Source organism: Panthera onca, chromosome D4 (assembly GCF_046562875.1).
Source record: "Panthera onca isolate mPanOnc1 chromosome D4, mPanOnc1 haplotype 2, whole genome shotgun sequence".
Classification (NCBI taxonomy): Eukaryota; Metazoa; Chordata; class Mammalia; order Carnivora; family Felidae; genus Panthera; species Panthera onca.
The window spans coordinates 51,811,544-51,828,992 of record NC_138351.1 but is presented as its reverse complement, the minus strand read 5'-3'; the positions used below and the strand labels follow the sequence as shown (position 1 = coordinate 51,828,992).

Genomic DNA, 17,449 nt, shown 5'->3' with positions numbered 1-17,449 from the left:
TGGTGTACTCTGTGGCCATTCTATCTATGGAAAACCTAGATCACCAGAGCAAACACAAATGTGTTTCCCACCTTGGGTTTTGCCATGCTGAGAACATGCAATATTAATACACCCTTATGAGACCTTAGTAAAGCTAAAACCAGTAAGTTATATAATGAATGTTACTTATTTAATCTATAAAATATGTTGAGAAGTAACAGTTCTTTGTCCCTCTGCTATGGTGGATTCTGTGTCTTTGCAAAGATAGATGGAGGAGGTTAAGCTAGACTATGTAGTCAGTGACAGACTTGAGTTTGAATCCTAGCCCTACCACTTACTGCATGAATGGCCTTGATCTAGTTGCTCAGACTTCCCTAAGCCCCAATTGCATATTCCATTAAGGACAGAGAAATAATGGGAGGACACCTGTTGGGATGAGCACTGGGTGTTGTATGGAAACCAATTTGACAATAAATTTCATTAAAAAAAAATAGAAAAGAAATAATACCACCTGTCACCCAGAGTTGTTGTTGTTGTTTAATTTACATCCAAATTAGTTAGCATAAGTTGAAGTTTTTTTAATTATTTTTTTAATGTTTGTTTATTTTTGAGAGAGCAAGAGACAGAGTGTGAGTGGGGGAGGGGCAGAGAGAGAGGGAGACACAGAATCTGAAGCAGGCTCTAGGCTCTGAGTCGTCAACACAGAGCCCAATGTGGGGCTTGAACCCTCGAACCACTAGATCATGACCTGAGCAGAAGTCAGATGCTTAACTGACTGAGCCACCCAGGCATCCCCAGAGTTGTTTTTAACAAAGTAACTGGGCTTTAGCGCCAGAAAGACCTCAGCTGAAATCCCACTTCTACCCCTTCTTTGCTGTATAACCTTGTACAAGAAAATTGACCTAGAACTCAGTTTCGACATCTCTATAAGATGGTAAGGAGAACAGTTGCTCTCTCAGTGGAGGTTGTCTTGAGGACTGAAGAATATAGTGCATATTCAAGTAAGCATGTCATAAATTTATTATCATTATTTTGAAATGTAAAATGGGACAGTCCTTAATAAGGCCTATAAATAAATTGTACCAGAAATTTAGTTAGTATTGACTTTTTTTTTTCTGGCCACACATTATTAGGTACTAATAGGCCTAGTTTAAATCAGTTTTCTTATCAAAATACCAAATTAAGGTTTCACTTGCTTTCAAATACTCAAGTTTTCACACAAACATAACACTAATTATACCCTTGAAGTGGCTGAACTAAAACCTCAAATGACATTGTTTTCCATAAAACAAAGTTGGAATTGCTACAATCCATTACCTTATGCAAGCTATTTTAAATGCTGAGCTCTTTCATACTTTGTTTTTGACTGTAATTTTTAGTCATGAAAATTTGGGTTTGCTGAGTCATTTATTAGTTTTCTTTCAAGACAATTTATCCAGATGAGGTTAATTAGCAGGTAATATGATTCCCTAGGACTCTAGGAAATGTTTACCAAAATACAAATCAACTGGCAAATACATACAAGCTTCCCTAATACATGTGACTATACACACACACACTTTATACAGTGTATACACACACATACTTTATACAGTATTACCATGTATAGTGTGTTTGTATGTAGTGTGCGACTATAATCTCCAAAGAGATAAATAGGTATCAACTCACATGCACACATGTGTATATGTATACATATAAAGTTCTCATCCCTTTGTATATATTTGCAACTGAAAGAAATAAACCAAGAAATCAATTAAGATGTGATTTCTCAGTTCCCTCATAGGAAGTAACTCAAATGAAAGAAGAATATTCACTAATACTCTATCTGTACCAATTGGTGCCAAGCAGTAAGATGGAAAGCCATGCCCAGCACTGCACTGGGAGAGAGAGTGGGAGCATGGAAGGTAGAGAGTGTCCACAGAGGGCTGAGTGAGAGTTCCCATTCCAGCATCTGTCCCATGTTTGACTCCTACCGCTCTTACAGAATCCCAACACATGAAATGTCAGGAGCAAAAAGCCTGTTCCATAAGTCTTTAATGTATTTCCCCCAAAGTGTGCGATGCATTCCAATGCAATACTCTGAATTTAGATTGTACAAAACGTTTAGTAACCATGAATTAATAAGCATAAAGTTAGTGCCTTTTAACTTTACCATGCTCCTACTACAGTGAGGAGACTCAGTTTGAACACCTCTCTGAAGGAGAACAGGTCTCTGGTTCAGAACTTTGGAAAATAAGAAGTTTTAGCTAGAAAATAGCCTTTTGCTTCCATTGTATGTTTTTTTAATTCTTTTCCCTTTATTAATTTCCATTCTGATTCTCTATTTCAATTATACAGTAAGGGTGCCTGAGTGGCTCAGATGGTTAAACGTCTGACTCTTGGTTTCAGCTCAGGTCATGATCTCATAGTTCGTGGGTTTGAGCCCCACAGCAGGCTCTGTGCTGGCATCAGGAAACCTGCTTGGGATTCTCTGTCTGCCCCTTCCTTGCTCGCTCGCACATTCTCTCTCTCTCTCTCTCAAAATTTTTAAAGAAAATTTTGTGTTGTTTATCCTATTTACTGTATAGAGTCAACAAAAGTTAAGACAATGATAACAAGAATGACATTTGGAAACTGCTACTGTTATTATCACCTATCAGCAGAGGCTTACCACCTGCTTTGCTCAAGGTACTGCGCTGAGCAAAAGAGCACTGTCCTCCACCTTTCTTCCTTCATGAGACAAATAGGCAATAAAAAGCACAAGTATACATGGAAAGATCTACTCTACAGGTCAGGCTGAGGCTTGTGGATGGTTCCCTTTCCAGCATCCATGACTTTGAGTCCTTCCTTTCTCACTTACTCTCCACCTGCAGTTTGAGCGTACCATGGTTAAGAAGTGCTATTCCAAGAAGGCAAATAGGTGCAACTTCAAGAACCTAGATTCTACTAGAGCAGATGAGACATGAGCATACCTAATACATGCAGGGGAATACTAAGATACTGACAAGCACTATGATAGTCACAGTGAAAACAGAAACGGTCACCAAAATGGGACTTAAATTCTTCCCTAACTTTGGAAGGCGACCCTTTAAGTAACTAATAAAAAACATAGCAGGTCATGTCAATATATCAGTTATCCACTAGCACAGAGGTTTGCTGTGATTGAATTTCAAAAGGTTTTCATCATGTTTTTATGTTGTTTTTTTTTTTCAAAATTAGTGTAATATAATGGACATTGAAAACATTTGTTGAACAAGAAACAAATAGAATTGATAGATTGTGCTATGAGCAGTGGATATTCTGACACTTAACACTTTGGTGTACTTCTTTACAATCTTTCAATACCTAAGGGTATTTTTCCCTTCACTATATTCACAATAGAGATACAAATTCATATCCCACTTTGTTCAATTTACATTTTTTATGTAAAAATCTTTCAAGTTGTTAAGTATCTCCTATAACAATAGTTTTAATGCCTGCATAATAGTCAACGTGAGAAGATGAATCACAGATAATGAAATTACTTCTCCATGACTGGTCATGGTTTTATGCAATATTTGAATTTATTAAATAATGTAGTAACATGTGTCTTTGATGTTTAAAGTTATAATTTGATTCCAATTTGGGAGAATGATATTAATATCATTAATTTGTTTACTGGACAGAATTTCCTTACTAGACTACCAAATGTTTGAAAACAAGAATCCCATTTACTCATCTCTATGTCCCCAGCTCTGCCTTGCATGTAGAAGGTACCTAGTATATGTATATGGAGTTGAATTAAATATACTTTTTTCTTTGATAGTTTCCCCGCTCTTTTGCGGAGGGAATTTAAGAAATCACTTGGCAGTCATCAGTTGCTAAATGAAGGGAACCTCTACAACTATCTACTTAGACATTAAAATCTGTTATGAATGTCTTGGGATATAAAAATTACATACTCTTACATAGCCTGTTTACTGTATAGCTTTTTTGTTAAAAAACACAAAGCTGCATTTCACCTTCATTTTCTCATCTAGAAAGTAGCTGGAAAAATGTTAGAAATCCTGTCACCTAGGAATCTAATAATGACTTAGTATGAATTAAGAATAGAAAAATGGGAATTTTAGATGTGATTCTGTATCTGACAAAGATGGGTACATCACTAAATGCCACAATTGAACCTTAGTGTAGCAAGATATGATTGTTTTTCTAATGTGTAAAAAAGTCAGCTGAATGCAAAATTACATCAATGATATTTTAGATAGATGATAAGGTGATTTTCCAGATGTCTAAATCTTTTCTGGAATAATTTGTAAATAAGCTAATAATAGAAGCTTTAATATATCCTTGCATACTAGATTGATAATTAAGATCAATTAATATTTTTTTGGGAAGAGAATGGCTAGCTGCTTACCAAACCGATTTGCCAGCCTCCCATGCAGTCAGATGTGCCCATGAGACTGAGTTCTGGCTAAAGAAATGTGAGCAGTAATTACAAGTGCTATTGTCAGGTCTGGCTCTCTTACCCATAATCCTCCTTCTTTCTCCATATGGAATGGAAAGGACTTCAAAGATCTCAATGAGTGTGGAGACACAAAATACACAGGCACAAGTCCCTCGGTGTTTTAATGGAGCAGAACTAATAAACTACTGGTTTAAGCCCCTGGGATTTCAGGATTTATCTGTTACAAAAGCCTGCAGAAATTTATATTTGTTCATTTCCAGAATGTTCCAGATGGGATTTAAGACAGCTATCTTGTCTGAACAGCTTTAAATAAGAAAGGAGCTAAAATGTCTAGGTGCTTTCAGCACCAACTAATTAAAACTAGGTAATCTCCAGCAAGATTCCCCTTCATTCATGAAGACTCATACTTCAAAAAGAGTCCAGTTTTTCACAATAGATAAAAATCAAGAATTTAAAAGGGGAACTACTTAACAGAATTCTACTCCATTTGATTTTATTTTCCCAAGTAAAATTTAATAATCTTATGAAATAGAAATACTGGTCCTCTGTGGTCACTTCATAGAAAAGTGGACATTTCTTCATAGAAATGTGGACATTTCATAGAGTGGCCTGAGTGGATCTTGAGGACTGAGCAGTTAGTACAGAAAGGCAGGCAACATTTTATTTTTTTAACTCTACCTTCAGAGGGATTTAAATGACTAACCAGCAGGAATTTTTACCCTAGATTGCGGTTTCCTGAATTTTCTCATTTATGATATGAGATACCTAACCAAATCTTAACATCTACCTCAAAAGGTTAACCCAGTGCTTCCAGAAAACTTTCCCTGCAGGATGGATAGACTTTTAGTACTCCCTTCAAGTAAGAAATTTTATATGTCTAAGAGCCATCATCTGTAATATTTCCCTTTCTCCAGATAAATAACAATAATAATTCTCAAGTAAATTCTCCAAATAAAGAACAGTAATAGCCAACATGTATGGAACTCTGACATCATATGCATATGACATTCTATTCTCACAATAACGGTAGGGTAGTTACTATAATTCCCATTTTAAGGTAAGAAAACTGAGAATAAGAGATAGTTCAGACTTAAACACTTTATTTTGTGTATCTATCCTCTTAGCCATTACCTTATAATGCCATACAGATTTGAAGCACTGCATATCACATTTGTGAGGCCCTCAGCATCTTAGCCAACTACCCTTTAATAATATTAATTTCAAAGAGAGATCTCAAAGCTAGACAAAAAGCACTTTCATCTTTAAAAGGTTTAAGTAGAATGTGCATATTCTGTATGTCCAAGTATTTCTATGTAGGCCAAAAAAAACTCAGAACTGTGGGAGAAGAGCAAATAATTTGCATTTCAAAGAGATGAAAATAATCACAAGAACAGAGGGCTCTCCAATTTGAGGAAAGATTAAACGGAAACTATTAATTAATGACTTAAAACAAGCTCTGCTAATTGTTTACTAGTCACTTGAATACAAAATGAACTTGTGTTTTGAAATAGATACAGTCCAGTGGAAAATGGAATCAGAACCATGAAAAAAGACACCAAAGCATAGCCCGGAGGGAAAAATGAGGAAATTTTAAAAGGAAGCATTACTTTCTTAGTTGCTTAAATAGTTGCTATCTGAGATGAGTTGTATTTAGTCATACTATATGAGAAAGGATTAAAGGAGCACAGGATAAAAGTTAAGAGCTCTGCTATGAAGCTGAACAATTTTCATAGAAATGGTGGTGCCATTACTGATTAAGGCTATATGACCTTTGGCAAATGACTCAACCAACAAGCAGGGTAGAGACATAAGTGCTTCCAGAAGATGTGTGGAATCCTTCCTAGTCTTCCACTGTAGTTAAGGGCACATCATGACTTCTGACTTCTTCCTGAGAAATCTAGAGAATACATATTAGGCTAGACAGCCTCTTGTGGCAGAGTGGACGAAGTTGCCGCTGTATTGGGATTATCCTGCACTGACAGAGTTTTTCTGGGCAACTGAGTTTTCCCCATGCAAAATGAGAGCAATAAGCATGAGAGCACCAATACATGTCTCAGGTCCTTTCAAGAATGCCACTGGGACGTTAATGGGGCCTCAGCAAAAATTAGCTGGTGATTATTCCTAGGGACAGTGGCAGGAGTACTCCACAAGCCAGAATAGAGATTCACTCTTCCAGATCAAGGGAAATATAGCTGAGATAGCCTGTGATCATGTGAGTCCCAAAGAGCCCCGGAATTTGCCCCATAAGAGGAACCAGTTTTCAAATATCCCAGTCTCAGAGGACACTAAGTTATTTATAAAAGCTCCAGGTAAATAAGAAGTTTCCTGATCTCTCTTGAATCAATTACAAAGGGACAATAGAAAAAAAAAAATCTTAATATGCTGTCTGACTACATCTGTGAGTCCTGCTTGTTCAATTTACTAGTTGTATGACCATTTTATATTAATTTCATTGCATTAAATCATATTAACAGCTATTTTTCATACAGATAGATATTTGCAATTATCATTTGGTTTCAAGCCTACATAGATAATGTGAGTTATCTAACCAACTACAGATCAAAATGCTATCTTCAGGTATTTACACAATTGGCAATCTGCATGTAATTAAGTGAGGTATCTGCAGTAGTGGGTAACTATACACCTACCTACATGAGCCACTGAGTGATTTCATCATTACATTTGTGACTTGTGTTTAAAAAATATTATTTTGTAATATAAAAAACCATGGATGCTCTCCAAATCTGGCTTTCATGTTGGCTGTTTTCACTTTCTCCTTGAATGCTTTTCAGGTTGAGCCTCGATATTGAAAGTTTCTATTTCCACCCTACAAAAATTGAGTCAAGAGAAAAAGGTAAAAATACGATGCTTTGGAGGGTAATTGGAGATCAGGTAGAAGGATAAATTTTATTCTGTAGAAAGTTCAAATCCAGTGTACACAGGGGGTCCTTCAAAGAACATAGGTAACCCTCGTGAATTTCAAGACTTACACTAAAATTGATTTCTTAGTTTTCAAATGTCTTAAACAACTTTCACAGCTCTTCAGGATCTGATTTTAGCACAGACCTGAATTTCTGAATTTACAGTTCTAGACACCTTGACACTATCCCTGCAGGTGTATTTTGGACACCTTTTTCATTAAATCCTTTCTTTTTCTTCCCCACCTCCCTCAGCACCCACCTCTCTCTATTGCAAAATAGCTTTATTGGGGAAAAAAATCCTACCATTAGCTAGTGTGAACATTTAAAGAGATTTCTCTGCTCTCCATTTATTGTTTTTGTTCCCTTGTTCATCTGCCAGAAAACTAAATTAATCATAGGATTCCCAGCATAAACAATTTATCAATACCTTATCATCTATTAATCCAGCTGTTTCTTTTCTAAACTTACTTTTTAAACAACATCCAGCAACTATCACTTCTTTCCTTTACTGCTTGTTTTCTTAAATGTAGGCTGCTTAAAGCTTTCCATTTTTCCTTCTCACTGTATCATCCGTTTGAGGACCTTTTTCTCTAATATTCTCGCAGTCTGTACTCAGAGGAAATGCATGATTTGGCATTTTTTTTTTATTTGGCATGATTTCTCAACAAACCAAACCACTATCCCATTAAAAAATGATAATGACCACTGTTATCTATGTGCTAGGCACCTTATTACACTTATTCTCCTTTATTATCACAAATTCACAGAGAAGTTGAGAATCAGAGACATCATCTTCCTACTTATGTTCAACAGCTAACAAAGGTCAAACTCAGAGTGTGATCTAGGTATTTCTGGACCCACATTTTTGCTATTTCTGTTCCTTCTTTAAGTCTACTTCCTGATGTTTTAGTTTGTGTTTCTTACATTAATAGCACAAGCTCTAAAATAAATACCCAGCACACAAAAAGTCTAAGTATGAAAATATCCAACTTTATCTACTAGGTTTAGAAAGGTATAATCAGTGTACCTGAGAGTCCCTTTGATCAGAATTAATAGAAAGGCCCTAGTCAGCTCCCTACAGATTTTAGTTCCTGCTTTATTCTTAATTAAATGAAGTTCATCTTGTCAAACCTTGGTCACAGTCAGACATGACAAGAAAGCTTTGATTGTAAGGCTTCTGCTGACAGTGAAAGCTAAGTGGAGTCAGCAGTTGGCCCTTCTGGACTAAAAGTGAACAATATTTGTGATGAGAATAATAAAACACAGCCTTCCTACACAGTTTCCAAACTACATCAAAGAATGATGAGGAGATAAGGCCCCAAAGTACCTACTTCTGCCTCACTGAAAGACTATGGTAGATCAGGAAAGGTACTCCACATCTGATGGGAGCTTGTCTGCTGCCTGCTTGCTAAGTACTTACCCACCCTTCTACTGAAACCAAAATAACCAATTTTTAAGGAAAAAATTCCAGATACTATCCATCTTATTCAAGCTTTCTGATTAAATTGCAGCTATGACTGAAATTAGATACTGTCATTCCGTATGTTAGACACACTCAGCCAGATTAAGGGACGCAAACAATAAAATAAACTTTCCCTACAGCATTACTGGAACAAATCTGAAATAGAATGCCAGTTTTCTCCTTATCTAACTGGTGATATGCAGATTGGACAAACTCTGCCAAAGAAGATTAAACTCCCTAGTAGAATTTATAAAAAAAAAAAAGAAAGAAAGAAAGAAAAGAAAACCTCACTTTTAACCTTCAATTCAAAATAAACTGAGAAATACAGAGTGTGTAATCAAACTTTTATCTAGAACATAAAGAGTCCTGCAGTTGTAATAGAAAATACACTTTCCCTTTTCTACCAAAGAAATACTTTAAAAGCATTTGAAAAACATTATTTTCAAGGAGTAAAACAGTACACTGCCCAGAGAACCCACACATCTTGGCCCACTGATGGACAATTTGAGGAAACCAGGAATTCCTCATCCAGTAACTCTCCTTAAGCTTGCCATCTCAATGGATGACACTAAGTCCTATCCAGTTGACAAAAGGCTAGAAATCATCTTGGCATCTTCTTCTATATCTCTCATAGCCCATCCATAACTAAATCATTTCTAAACACATATTGAGTCTGTCCATTTACCCAAACCTATTCCTATGGCCCTAATCGAGACCACTTTTATTCTGGCTTGAATGAATTTAACAGCTTCCAGAGTTTCAACTTTTTCCCTCCTGCCTATCTATTTTTCATGCTGCAGTCAGATTAATCGTCCCCAAATATAAATCTGATCATATCACTCTTTTGCATAAAACACTTTAATGGCTTTCTGTTGCCCTCAGGATAAAGTGCACACAGCTTATCACAGTTTACAAGCCCATTCTAAATCATTCCTCTAATTACCTCTTCAGCCTCTTTTCTATTTCTCTCCTGTATTTGCTCCATCTATTGTGGATTACTTTAATTCTCCAATCACAGAGTGTTTCCACTGTGTCCATGCCATTGTACTGTTTTCTGTGCCTAGAAATCACTGTATCTCTCTCCATGAAGGATGATGTTGGAGGGGAGGGGATGGAAATGGAAATACACTGTTGCAAGGTTACCATGTATTTTGCCTAAAGCAATTTGATAACAACTCTAAATAGATTGTGATAAATTAAAGATGTGTACTGTAATCCCTAGAGCATTAAATAAAAATAATGTACATAAATATAGAGAAAGTCAAAAGAATTGAAATGTTATACTAAAAATAGATTAAGATGAGAAAGGAACAAAAAATTCAAATAGTGACCAATAGACAACAAATAGCAAAATGGCACCCGAGAATGCAATCAGAATGTAAGTGGAGAAAGCAATCTAACAGAAGGCAGAGATTGCAGAGATCATGAAATTGATTCAAAAGTGAGAACTAGCCACATGCTGGCTCTAAAAGAAACTACAAAGACACAAATAAGTTTAGAGTTGAAGGATGGAAAAAGATATACCATAAAAACATTAAGCTCAAGAAAGCTAGAGTGGCTATATTAATCATTCAAAATGAGTTGAAGACAATGAGTATTATCAGAGACCAAGATGGACTCTTTCTAATCATAAAAGATCTGTAAAACAATCTCAGTAAATTTCAAAAGATTGGAAGGTGCAGAGTAGTTCTCTGACCACAACAGAATTACATAAATAAAATAAAGATTCTAGAAAAGATCTACCTAAATACTTGGAATAAGCTAACTCAACCCTAAATCATCCATGGGTCAAAAAAGAAGAACAAAGTAAATTAGAAAAATATTTTCAATGAATAATTATACACACACACACACTAAAACTTCTGAAATGCAGTTAAAGCAATGCATGGATTTATAGTTTTAAAAGCTTGTATTAGAAATGAGAAAGGTTCAAAATCAATGATCTAGGGTTCCACCCAATGAAGATAAGAAAATAAAAAGAGCAAAGTGAACCCAGATGAACCTGTACCAAACATCCATCTATGTATATTAAATTATTTCCTTATGATAGATCTTCAGAAAAAAAAAATTGTTCATCAGATCCACCCTCCACTTGAAGCATGGATATGTTTATTGGCATAGACTGTGGTGATGAATTCACGGATGTGTACTTATCTCCCAACTCATCAACTTGTATGTCTTAAATATACCCAGTTTTTTGTATGTCAATCTCACCTCAATAAAGTAGTTTTTAAAGATTAAAAGTTAGGGGGCACCTGGGTCACTCAGTCAGTTAAGCATCCGACTTTTGATTTCAGCTAAGATCATGATCTCATGGTTCCTGAGATGGAGCCCCTCATGGGGCTGCATGCTGATAACTCAAAGCCTGCTTGGGATTCTCTCTCTCCCTCTCTTCTGCCCCTCCCCCACTTGCAGGTGAGCATGTGAGCACAAACTGTCATGCTCTCTAAATAAATGGAAAAAAAACTTTAAAAAAATCACAAGTTAGGAAAAAAAATGGTTCAAAGGGATGAACATATGGAACTGAGATATATTTAAGTTTAATGTATCAAGTAACCTTCATCATTGTTCTCCCTGAACTTCTTGAAGGTTGTCTCAGCTTGTATTTCTTCTATCAGTTCCTTCTACTCTTGTTAATTCTGGATAAAAGGAATTACTAAACTTTGTTAATATGAAAGGTAAAAATGATATGCCCCTGTTGCTTAATTTACATTTCTTCTCTTATACCCGTGATGTTGGTCACCTTTTCATATATTGATTAGCTGTTTTAAGTTTGTATTACATTCATTGCCTCATTTTCCATTGACATTTACCTCTTTTCCTTGAAGATTAATAAGAGCTGTTTATTTAATACTATCTTTAATCCCTTATCTATTATGACTCTATTCTCCAATTTGACAATTGCCTTTGGGTGTTGAATAGATATGCTGTTTATTCGTTTGTTATGCTATTGTTTTTTAAATACATACAATCAAATAGATCATTTTCTTTCACAGTTTCTAGCTTTATTCCTAGAAAATGCCTTTCAGCTCTATTAAAAAATTATTGAATTTCCTCCTAACACATTATTTGTTCATGCATTTTAGTTCTCAATTCATCTAGAATTTATTTTATTGGAACAAGTCGTGTAACTTTTCCCACTAAATAGCCAAACATTTATATTTTTCTCACTAAATTAACATGCCACCTTTTACCTATACTAACTTTTCAGATATACTTATATATAATTCCTTATTTTCTGTTTCATTGACTCCATTTTTGTGTATCATGCTGTTTTATTATTGTAGTTTTACAACTTATATTTAAATATCTTGTAGAGTAAGTCTATTGCCATTACTATTGTTTAATATTTTTTTTTAACATTTATTTATTTTTGAGACAGAGAGAGACAGAGCATGAACGGGGGGGGGGGGGGGCGGTGGGCAGAGAGAGAGGGAGACACAGAATTGGAAGCAGGCTCCAGGCTCTGAGCCATCAGCCCAGAGTCTGACGCGGGGCTCGAACTCATGGACCGTGAGATCATGACCTGAGCTGAAGTCGGACGCTTAACCGACTGAGCCACCCAGGCGCCCCTATTGTTTAATATTTCTAATTACTCACTTTATCTTCTTTGAAATGAACTTAAGAATATTCAAATCCAAAAATATTATCTCTGTGACATATGTATATATTGAGAAACAATGTCTTTATAATATTGAATCTATTAAAATACATAGTATATGTCTCTTTTTGGTAAGTTTTGTTTTCTCAAGACTGAATATTTGTCGCATTCTATGTATTTCTCATTAAAATTTATTCTGAGGTACTTAACTTTCTCAGAGGTGCCATGACTATTCATTTGCGACTATGTTTTCTAAGTGTTTTTATTTTGTAACATGTTAATTTACTTATTCTCCTATTCTAATTATTTTTGGGTTATTTGCTTTGATTTTCAAGGTAGACATTAATTTACCAACAATGATAGTTTTACCGTTGTCTTTTCCAATAATAATAATTCCTGTGTTTCTATATAATTGATGTCGTTAGCACTTTCTCAATCTTTGCCTTGTTTCTACATTTGGGAGGCATTCCTCTAGTGATCCACCGTTAAGTTTGATCCTAGTTATTTTTCACAGATACATTTATGTGGATGTAGACATAGCTTTACATGTATAACATATATGTAAACACTGTGATTGGAGAATGTACTTTTAATTGCTCTTGTACAATCTAGGAGTGAATATTAAAATTGATCAATAACTTTTTATCTACAAATATTGGTTTTCACTACTGAGACTTATAACAGAAAAGGTGTTTGTGGATGAAGTGTATGCCTCAGGATCTCATGTCGAGAAGCAAAGCTCAACAACACATCTTTTGCTCTTCACATGAACAGCGAGTTCAGTGTCTGTTAACTATCTCCAGTTAAAGCATACTCATTTCCAACATCATCTGATGCCTATTTAATTGCAGTTGAACATGTTCACTGGGTTGGAATTTAATATGAAAGTTCATTTATTTTTTTTTTCTTAAAAGTACGACTCTTAGCCAAAGCATAAGAGACTGTTAAAAACTGAGAACAAACTGAGGGTTGATGGGGGGTGGGAGGGAGGGCGGGGTGGGAGGGAGGGTGGGGTGGGTGATGGGTATTGAGGAGGGCACCTTTTGGGATGAGCACTGGGTGTTGTATGGAAACCAATTTGACAGTAAATTTCATATATTAAAAAAAAAAAACAAAAAAAAAAAACAAAAAAAAAAAAAATAAATAAAATTAGAGAATGCAAAAAAAAAAAAAAAAAAAAAAAAAAAAAGTACGACTCTTTACACTCTTCACTATGTAACCCCCAATTTTTTTTTTTGTTCTTTATTTGAGAGAGAGAGAGAATACATACTGGGGAGGGGCAGAAAGAGAGAAACCCAAGCATGCTCCATGCTGTCAGTTCAGAGCCCAAGGTCAGGCTCAAACTCACAATTGGGAGGTAAAGACCTGAATGGAAATCAAGAGTCAGATGCTTAAATAACTGAGCCACCCAGCTGTCCGTGTAACCCAAATTCTTAAAGAAAGCATTTTCATCATCATAGTAGCCATTATGGTGCCTTGTTTCTGCCTCTCCCCTATAATTAAAATACCAAGAATATGAAGATATGTTTAAGATCTTTCTGCTTACCTCAAAAAAGAAAACCCCTTCATAAATTAAGACGGACTGAATTCTGAAGGATGTATACCTTCTAACTGAAAGTTTTTAATAGAAAGTTTATATATGAAGCAAAGAAAGCCCCAACCTCTTATAGTGGATGTACCTTTGTTTGTACTTTGAACCTCAGAGCCTGACATTGAATGAAGCTTCTATTAGCTTCATTCTGAACAGAGGATGATATCCCAACATTAGAGACACAAACAAGGATTCAAACTGAATAGGTTTCCTCTTAACCATTGACCTCTGTTGTTGTTGTCTGAGTTCAAAATAGAGCCTTTTGTGAAATATATGCTGTTGGGCCTCACAGTCTCTGCCAGTGTCTCTCTTTCATTGTCAAATACTGACATTGTCATAAGTATAGGATGCTATTAATATTATCACCCTCATTTTACAGCCAAGAAAACCAAACTACAGGGAGCAAAACAACTTACCTCATGTAGCAATAAGGGCAGCTCTCAGCTTTCAACCCACATGGGTGTGATTCCATATCCAGGGTCCATTCCATTGTACTTGCTGGATCTACCTATCCATGTCCAAACTCAACTTCTCGTGCTCCTTTCTCCTGCAGGCCCGTGACCGAGGTGTAGACTAAGAAGTGGAGTCATGCTTCACACCGCCATATCATGTTGGCAGCCATTCCTGGGTCTGGCTGTGGTGTTACTCTTCATGGGATCCACCATCGGCTGCCCTGCTCGCTGTGAGTGCTCCGCCCAGAACAAATCTGTTAGCTGCCACAGAAGGCGGCTGATCGCCATCCCAGAGGGCATTCCCATCGAGACCAAAATCTTGGACCTTAGCAAGAACAGGCTGAAAAGTGTCAACCCTGAGGAATTCATATCATATCCTCTGCTGGAGGAGATAGACTTGAGTGACAATATCATCGCCAATGTGGAGCCAGGAGCATTTAACAATCTCTTTAACCTTCGTTCCCTCCGCCTAAAAGGCAATCGCCTGAAGCTGGTCCCTTTGGGAGTATTCACGGGGCTATCCAACCTCACCAAGCTGGACATTAGTGAGAATAAGATTGTCATTTTACTGGACTACATGTTCCAAGACCTTCATAACCTGAAGTTTCTAGAAGTGGGGGACAATGATTTGGTTTACATATCACACAGGGCCTTCAGTGGGCTGCTGAGCTTGGAGCAGCTCACCCTGGAGAAATGCAACCTAACAGCAGTACCAACAGAAGCCCTCTCCCACCTCCGCAGCCTCATCAGCCTGCATCTGAAGCATCTCAATATCAACAATATGCCCGTGTATGCCTTTAAAAGATTGTTCCACCTGAAACATCTAGAGATTGACTATTGGCCTTTACTGGATATGATGCCTGCCAATAGCCTCTATGGTCTTAACCTCACATCCCTCTCCATCACCAATACCAACCTGTCCACTGTTCCCTTCCTTGCCTTTAAACACCTGGTATATCTGACCCATCTTAACCTCTCCTACAATCCCATCAGCACTATCGAAGCAGGCATGTTTTCTGACCTGATCCGCCTTCAGGAGCTCCATATCGTGGGGGCCCAGCTCCGCACCATTGAGCCTCACTCCTTCCAAGGGCTCCGCTTCCTTCGTGTGCTCAACGTGTCTCAGAACCTACTGGAAACTTTGGAAGAGAATGTCTTCTCCTCCCCTAGGGCTTTGGAGGTCCTGAGCATCAATAACAACCCGCTGGCCTGTGACTGCCGTCTCCTCTGGATCCTGCAGCGGCATCCCACTCTGCAATTTGGCGGCCAGCAGCCCATGTGTGCTGGTCCAGACACCATCCGTGAGAGATCCTTCAAGGATTTCCACAGCACTGCCCTTTCTTTTTACTTTACCTGCAAAAAACCCAAAATCCGTGAAAAGAAGTTGCAGCATCTGCTAGTGGATGAAGGGCAGACGGTCCAGCTAGAATGCAATGCTGATGGAGACCCTCAGCCTGTGATTTCCTGGGTGACCCCTCGAAGGCGTTTTATCACCACCAAGTCCAATGGAAGAGCCACCGTGTTGGGCGACGGCACCTTGGAAATCCGTTTTGCCCAGGATCAAGACAGTGGGATGTATGTTTGCATCGCTAGCAACGCCGCTGGGAACGACACCTTCACAGCCTCTTTAACGGTGAAAGGATTCACTTCAGATCGCTTCCTTTATGCCAACAGGACCCCTATGTACATGACTGACTCCAATGACACCATTTCCAATGGCACCAATGTCAATACCTTTTCCCTAGACCTTAAAACAATACTGGTATCTACAGCCATGGGCTGTTTCACATTCCTGGGAGTGGTTTTATTTTGTTTTCTCCTCCTTTTTGTGTGGAGCCGAGGGAAAGGCAAGCACAAAAACAGCATTGACCTTGAGTATGTACCCCGAAAAAACAATGGTGCTGTTGTGGAAGGGGAGGTGGCTGGACCCAGGAGGTTCAACATGAAAATGATTTGAGGGTCTACCATTCACACTATTGTTTCTGTGTCATTGTGGGTAACCAGTGAGACAGCTGGCACAGTGGATTACCAGGTTAAAAGGCAGCCAAGTACAGCTGCCCCTGTGTCAAAGCAGGGTCCATGGAACCAGGAGGACTTCTTATGGAGACTCTCCACCTACAGGCAGGCAGACATGTGTCAGAGCCCTTCACAGTGGGATACTAATTGTTTGCATTGCAAATATTGGCATTCTGGGGATCTCAGTAATGAACCTGAACCTTTGGCTCATGCTCATGGACAATTACTCAACATTTTCTACCACTGCAAAAACAAAAGAAAAAAAAATAAAAAGGAACAACCTACAATGTAGGATTTACATATTAAAAAGACACATTTGTCTAAAACATACTCTACAGAAAAATTTGTATCTCTGATTATCATTTGCTAAAGCCTTGCATCATACCATATTGTTGATTCAGCACCACAAAGAAATCAATATATTCTTTACTCTTTTTTTTTGAAACATATATGCTGTATATGTTTTAAAGCAATATGAATGAGAGGTTGTGCTTTTAGTTACTCACCATTATAGATCCAAGTGTGATTTCACCTTCCTTTACATAGAGATGACCCTGAGACTAGATCCCTGGAGTTATGGGCGGAGATATGTGGAATGAGGAGTTTGTCTGATGTAGGATGCCAAGAAATAGGACCCAAGGAAAAACTGCTCAACTCTGTTAACTTCTGTTACTATAAATAAAGGCATGTGCCTAGTTTTGATACAGAATGGAATATTTTTTATACTTGTGATATCACACTGGACCAGTTTACTGTAACAAAGCCCTTGGTTTCTCCAGAAGGTTGTGTGCCACTAGTTGTACCTGTAAAATGCAAGGTAGGTGTTAATAATGAAGATGATCCATTTAAACACAACTTGATTTTACTTTCATCAGTTGAGACTAATGGGTTAATAGGAAATCGAAGCGCATATAGTCGTTGTATATACTCATACGGTGATAATTTACCTTGTAGCTGAGATCAACAATTCGATGTTCAAAAGCTCTCTGGATGAAAAGGAG

General features: G+C 37.3%; 1 protein-coding gene across 10 annotated transcripts in view; it reads left to right on the top strand.

Annotated features, from left to right (window-relative positions):
• Positions 1-17,157, top strand: part of LINGO2 (leucine rich repeat and Ig domain containing 2) — a 1,156,543-nt gene extending 1,139,386 nt beyond the window's left edge. For all 10 annotated transcript variants that reach the window (XM_060609541.3, XM_060609537.3, XM_060609540.3 and 7 more), the window contains one exon: positions 14,534-17,157. In XM_060609541.3, coding sequence (XP_060465524.1) covers positions 14,569-16,389 — 1,821 coding nt within the window. In that variant the 5' untranslated portion in view covers positions 14,534-14,568 and the 3' untranslated portion in view covers positions 16,390-17,157. The remainder of the gene's footprint in view (positions 1-14,533) is intronic.
• The last annotated feature ends 292 nt before the right edge of the window (positions 17,158-17,449 follow it).